General features: G+C 50.0%; 1 protein-coding gene across 4 annotated transcripts in view; it reads left to right on the top strand.

Moving 5' to 3' along the window:
• SCNN1A (sodium channel epithelial 1 alpha subunit) overlaps positions 1-6203 on the top strand; it is a 13598-nt gene that overhangs the window by 5698 nt on the left and 1697 nt on the right. For 2 of the 4 annotated variants that reach the window (XM_019527391.1, XM_019527390.1), the window contains exons 2-11: positions 1671-2068; positions 2389-2644; positions 3500-3687; positions 4077-4177; positions 4423-4586; positions 4837-4935; positions 5103-5220; positions 5525-5603; positions 5874-5931; positions 6075-6130. In XM_019527391.1, the coding sequence (XP_019382936.1) occupies positions 1695-2068; positions 2389-2644; positions 3500-3687; positions 4077-4177; positions 4423-4586; positions 4837-4935; positions 5103-5220; positions 5525-5603; positions 5874-5931; positions 6075-6130 (1493 nt within the window). In that variant the 5' untranslated portion in view covers positions 1671-1694. Of the gene's footprint in view, positions 1-43; positions 121-211; positions 238-1670; positions 2069-2388; positions 2645-3499; positions 3688-4076; positions 4178-4422; positions 4587-4836; positions 4936-5102; positions 5221-5524; positions 5604-5873; positions 5932-6074; positions 6131-6203 lie in introns of those variants that run through there. The other 2 variants (XM_019527392.1, XM_019527388.1) reach the window with 2 other exon arrangements.

The following is a 6203-nucleotide window of genomic DNA, read 5'->3' as shown; positions in this document are numbered from 1 at the left end:
CCGGAGCCGAAGCTGGAGCCGGAGCGAAACCGGTCCGGTCCTGAGCGGCGGGCAGGGCTGGGCTCCCAGCCGGGCGCACGGAGCGGGCAGTGGAGCGGGGGCGCAGCGCCCGGAGACAAGGTGCAGCAGCACCCCCGGGTCCTGCGGGTCGGGGGGCGCGGGCGTGTGCGCATGCTCAGTGCGGGCGTGTATTCACTTAGCGGGGGGGTGCGTGCGCAGCTTTCGTGTGCGTACATGGTCAGTGTACATGAAAGCCCCGTACATGTGCGCTTACCGTGTGCTGGGGGAGGAGAGCACCTGGTGTAGGAGGATTACAGGGTGTCTGCAGAGGGCCAGGTGAGGGAGGAGGGGTTATCTGGACAGCACGGTCCTGGTAGGGCATGCATGGATGGCGTGTGTGTGCGTGGGTGCATGAGTGTGTGGTCATGAGGGCAGTGGAAGGAGAGCAGTGTGGCTGTGGAGGGCACCGGGCCCTAGGGAGGATGGTGGTGAGTGGGACAGAAGCCATTGCTGGGGAGAAGGGGCTGTAGGTGTGCACTTTTGGGAGGACACAAGGGGCAGCAGGTGGAGGGGCTGGGGTAATGGATAGGGTGGCATTGGTGAGGACAAGTGGTGAGTGTGTGGAGAGGTCAGAGCCTGGGGAGGGGTGGTATCTGTTTGGACTGGGCAGTGTTGGGTGGGGTAAGTATGACTAAGTGGTAGAGAGGTTGGGAGAAGTGGCATATTATCAAGAAAATATGGATGGCATGTCCGGAGGAGCCAAGTTCTTGGGGAAGAAGCAGACACTGAGTGTGTGTGTGGGGGGACTGGGGGCTTGGGCTGGATGGCAGCTTGTTCATAGAGGTGAGAGAGTGCTTGGGAGGATAGGTGTGCTTGGAGGTACCAGAGAGATGAGTGCAAGCAGGCAGGAATTGGAATGGTGGGGAGAGAACGTGTCCAAGAGTGTGAAGGGACCAGGTTGCTGCATAGGATGATGGTGTGTGTGGATGGATCATGGTCTTGGACATATCAGCAGTTTGTAAGAGGAAATGGCAGAGTGCTGGATAGGACACAAGTGTGCACGTGTGTCTGTAGAAGGGCCAAGTTGAGGAGGAGGGACTGTGGGTAGAACAGGGCACTGGTAGAGTGTGTAGAATGGCCAGAATGGTGGGAAAATAGCAGTGTGGGTGTGGAAAGCTCAGGACACTGGAGAGAGTGGTAGTATGTAGAAGAGAGGCTGTAATGCTGTGCATATGGAGTGACCAGAATGCTGGGAGTGATCAGTTTGTATGCAGTGAAGCCTAGGCGTTGGAACAATCTGAGTGTCTGTTTGAAGAGGTCTGAGTCTTCTGGAGGGTGATGTGTATGGACAGAACAGGGTGTTTGACAAGGTGATAAAGTTAATGTTATTATGTGCTGGAGGAGTGCTGGGGAGATCGTAGTGCTGGGAAGACATGGATGTATGTTTTGAGAAGCCAGGCTGCTGGAGAACTTAAGCAGGCCAGAAGTCACTGGATGGAGTGGCTGGTGCCATAGCATAAAGGGATAGGGTTTAAGTATTGTGGTGCTGGGGTATTGGGCAGGATACTGGAGCCAGGGTTTTGCATGGGCACAGATTTCCTATATTAGGTGGGTTGCGGTAGTCACAGCTAGTATCCACAGTGCCTGATTCTGAGCTTTCTGTGTCATAGGGTGGAGCTGCAAAGGTAGAAAAGATGCCCCAAAAGGAGAGTATGAGGCAGCGCAAACAGGGAGCACAACACCAGCAAAAGCATGAGGAGGTGCCAGAGAAAGCAGAAGAGAAGCATGAGGGCCTCATCGAATTCCACAACTCTTACCGGGAGCTCTTCCAGTTTTTCTGCAGCAACACAACCATCCACGGAGCCATCCGGCTGGTGTGCTCCAAGAAGAACAAGATGAAGACAGCCTTCTGGTCTGTGCTCTTCTTCCTCACCTTTGGACTAATGTACTGGCAGTTTGGGATCCTCTACAGGGAGTACTTCAGCTTCCCCGTCAGCCTGAACCTTAACCTCAACTCAGACAGGCTGACCTTCCCTGCTGTCACACTGTGTACCCTCAACCCGTACAGGTACGAGAGTGACTCCCATGGCCTGCAAGCATATGTTGTACCCTTGTGGGATCAAGGTGAATATCCATGTTCTTGTTTTCTTCCTGCACAGGAGGTAGAGACATAAAGTACATGTCTCCATAAGCATAACAAAATCAGAGTACATGCTCCACTGCTATTTAACAATGGAGTAACTATGTCAGAGCAAAAACACTCTTATCCTGGAATAGTGTCCACACAGGCATTTACACAGGTGTAGCTGTAGCAAAGTGCAACTATGATGGGAAAGTTCCTTGTGCAGACACACCCTGATTTGGGAGTCTCTTCTATCCACCTCATAGATACAGTGCTGTTCAGAAGGAGCTGGATGAACTGGACCGGATCACCCACCAGACACTGATGGACATGTACAACTACAACATGTCTGTGGCACAAAGTGATTGGGCTGCCCAGTACACACACAAACGTAGCTCCAGAAGCCTGTTCCACTATGTTCAGCGACACCCACTGCGGAGGCACAAGCGTGATAACCCAGCTATTGTGCAGGAGAACAACCCTCCTGTAGATAAAAGTGACTGGAAAATTGGCTTTCTCTTGGTAAGGTATCTAGCTCCCTCCTGGTCCTGTCCTCTATGATCTGATGAGGCAGCTGGAACTATCTTGTAACAATAGCTTCAGCCACCACCACCACCTGGGAATACAATTAAGTTGTTGCAGCCATTGCTGAAGAAAGATAGAGTTGGGAAGAGTGTTCAGGTCCCAGCCTGTTCCCTCAAGAACCCGAGGAGTGAGCTCACTAGAATCTCATAGAAGAAAAAAGGTCTAGTTATGACTCACCCATGGAGAAGGATGCCCTCTTTCAGAGTGTAAAACTTTTGTTCACACACCACACAGGGCGTTTTTACATGTGCTTCCAGGGTGGGGGTGCTTTAATTAGAGCAGCTCTGAGAGCCACTCTAATTAAAATGCCAGAGTGCCTTCACCATGCTTCAAAATGGTGGCAGGGACACTTTAACTAAAGCTCATTGAACAAGCTTTAGTTAAAGTGCTTCAACCACCATTTTGAAGCACAGGGATGATGATAGACAAGATGTGGAGACTGGCTGGGGAACACCAATTAGCACACTCCAGCAGACTTGGTTAATTACAGCATGTCAGAGCAGCCTCCCAGCATGTGTACAAACACCCATAGCTAGGTCTTTCTTATCCCTCTGGAAACTTCTCTGCAATTTGCTGCCTCCTCCATCACTCTCGGCTCTTTTCTCCTGCCCAGGAGCTTCTCTTCCACAGAGGATCTGGATTGTGGGACTTTTCTCCCATGTCCATTATATGCATTTGTCAAGTATTACCTTGCTTTGTTCCCTATCCATAGTCAGGGAGCTCATATACCTCCTGCTTCATCCCTTCCTCACGAACTTGGAATCTGTGACATAGCTGCTTTTTCTCTTGCAGTGCAACGAGAAAAGTGATGACTGTTTCCACCAAACATACTCATCGGGCGTGGATGCTGTGCGAGAGTGGTACAGTTTCCACTACATCAATATTCTGGCACGGATGCCCAGCACTAAGGACCTAGATGAGTCTAATTTTGAGAGTTTCATCTATGCTTGCCGCTTCAATGATGTTACATGTGACAAGGCGTGAGTACTTGGGGGGACTTCCATATCTCATGCTGAGAGCCCTCTGCATTCTTCCTCTTGGGTCAGGATACAAAAGCTGATGGAATACTAGGACACAAGTCAGATTCATTCTCCCTTGTTGAGTCCTCAGGCACCTACTTCCCATAATCTTAGACTGTGGGGTTGAGTTCTTCCCTTGGGGTCTTGGCATCTCCAGTTCAAAGATTCTGCTATGCCAGGGTCAGTTTTTGGGCTCTGTCTCCAAGGGCTGGTTCCTACCACAGACATGTTTCTCCTGCAGTGCTTGAAGCCCCTTACTGGTGGGAGGAGGAGTAGTTCCTTTCAGAATATACTGCCTCTGCTCCAGAGCCCTGACAGCCCCTCATCTGAACATTTCCATTTCTCTCCAGGAATTACACTCATTTCCATCATCCTATTTATGGAAATTGCTACACATTCAATGATGACAATAGCAGCCTGTGGACATCCTCACTGCCTGGGATCAATAATGGTGAGAGCAACAGAAGATGTTGAGGGGCAGAAGGAGATTGTGGACAGTGGGACACTGCTGGGCTTATTCCTCTTGGTAGTGGCCAATTTCTTCCCTTCCTGTGAGCTTTGTCTCTGTCAGTTCCAGATCCTTACCTTCTTGTTCTTAGCTTATCTTGGCTCTATGTTACCCCTCATTGAACTTTGATCTCTGTTTTCCCTGCCTTCCATGGCCCTGATCACCTTAGTTTTCTGACACTACTGCAGGCCTCTCGCTGGTGGTGCGCACGGAGCAGAACGACTTCATTCCCCTGCTGTCCACAGTGACAGGAGCCAGGGTGATGGTCCATAACCAAAATGAACCAGCTTTCATGGATGATGGGGGCTTCAATGTACGTCCAGGGATAGAGACCTCCATCAGCATGAGAAAGGTGAGGAAGGAATAGTTGAGATGGGGAAGAGGGGGTGTGGGCTTCCATGGAGAACCACATGGGAAGATTTCCTTCAGTAGGAAATTGGTGAGATAGGAGTGGAGGAAAGAGATAGAAAAGGGGAAAGCAGGGAGAAAGTGGTAGCAGGAAGGAATACCCAGGTATTGGTTGGAGTAGATGGGACTAAAAGCTGGTAGAAAGGAAGTTGGGTATCAGATGCTTTAGGCTAAACTATTGTTTGAATCATCAGGAGATGACTCTGCGTCTTGGGGGCAGCTACAGTGACTGCACAGAGGATGGGAAAGATGTGCCTGTGCAGAACCTCTACTCATCCCGTTACACTGAACAGGTAACCCATGACCTCTGGTACAAGGCAAGCTTTTTCCCTACCTTTCTGGAATACCATCTCAGCCCCACTTGCCACAAAGGGATCTGTGTTTTCTTGGTACTGGGATTTGAAGTGAGGTCTGTGGATTTGGGTTCCTTTGAGCTCTCCCCTTCTCTCATGGTTTCCAGGTCTGCATTCGATCCTGTTTTCAGCTGAATATGGTGAAATGCTGTGGATGTGCATATTACTTCTACCCCCTGCCCTCTGGAGCAGAGTACTGTGACTATACTAAGCATATAGCCTGGGGTAAGTGATCACGGGACAGGAGGAATTACATAGCAATACCCCAGGCTTTTGTAAACCCACCTATTCTAACCTTAACTCTTAGAATCTCCCAGCAGACCCTCGTGGAAGCTGCTCACCCCTCTGATAGGGCTCTTCTCTGGGATTTTCTCCCTAGCACAGTAGGCCCCTCAGAATGTTAAAGGAGGTAGGGGCAAGGGAAGGGTACCCATTTCTGGGCTACTCTTGCCTACATACATGCCCCAGAGATTCTCTTCCTTGTTCAGAGATGTTGACCTTGCATTTCACTCATTTGTCCATTGCTCAGGTTACTGCTATTACAAGCTCCAGGCTGAATTCAAAGCTGACATTCTGGGCTGTTTCCATAAATGCCGGAAACCTTGCAAGTAAGTTTCAGTTTGTTGTAAGGTGAACTAAAATTTTTCTCATTCCTAGAGATGGATTAATGCCAAAGAATTAGATTGGCTAGAGAAACTGTTCAGTGATATGGGGCAGAGGAGAATTTGAGCATCTATAGTAAGAAGTCTCAGGGACATTTAACTTCTTACCTCTCAGCATGAAGCAAAGTTAGGCTGCATGTGGCAGAAGCTGCTGTGTTAGCACTTACCTTGTGGATGTCCCAGTCTGACCTATCACCAATGCCTCTCTCCCTCCAGGATGACGGAGTACCACCTATCAGCTGGATACTCCCGGTGGCCTTCTGCCCTCTCTGAGGTAACAAAATATCTTCCTGCTTTTACTCCCTTCCCCAGCACAGGGTGTCAAACCTGTTCCATCAGTTTCTTATCCCCCAAAAAGAGATCCCAGCCTCCTCACAGTAGAACGTATTGATGATGCCCTTGGTACTTTCATTTCAGGATTGGGTGTTTCACATGCTTTCCCAACAGAATAAGTACAATATCACATCCAAGAGGTAAGAACTCGGGGGGGGGGGGGGGGGACAGGGGGGGGGGGGGGCGGGGAGAGTTTTTGGGGCGGAGAAAAAA

The sequence above is a fragment of the Gavialis gangeticus genome, unplaced genomic scaffold (assembly GCF_001723915.1).
Source record: "Gavialis gangeticus isolate Ggan-Ray unplaced genomic scaffold, GavGan_comp1, whole genome shotgun sequence".
Lineage (NCBI taxonomy): Eukaryota > Metazoa > Chordata > Crocodylia > Gavialidae > Gavialis > Gavialis gangeticus.
This window is presented reverse-complemented; position numbering and strand designations above follow the sequence as displayed.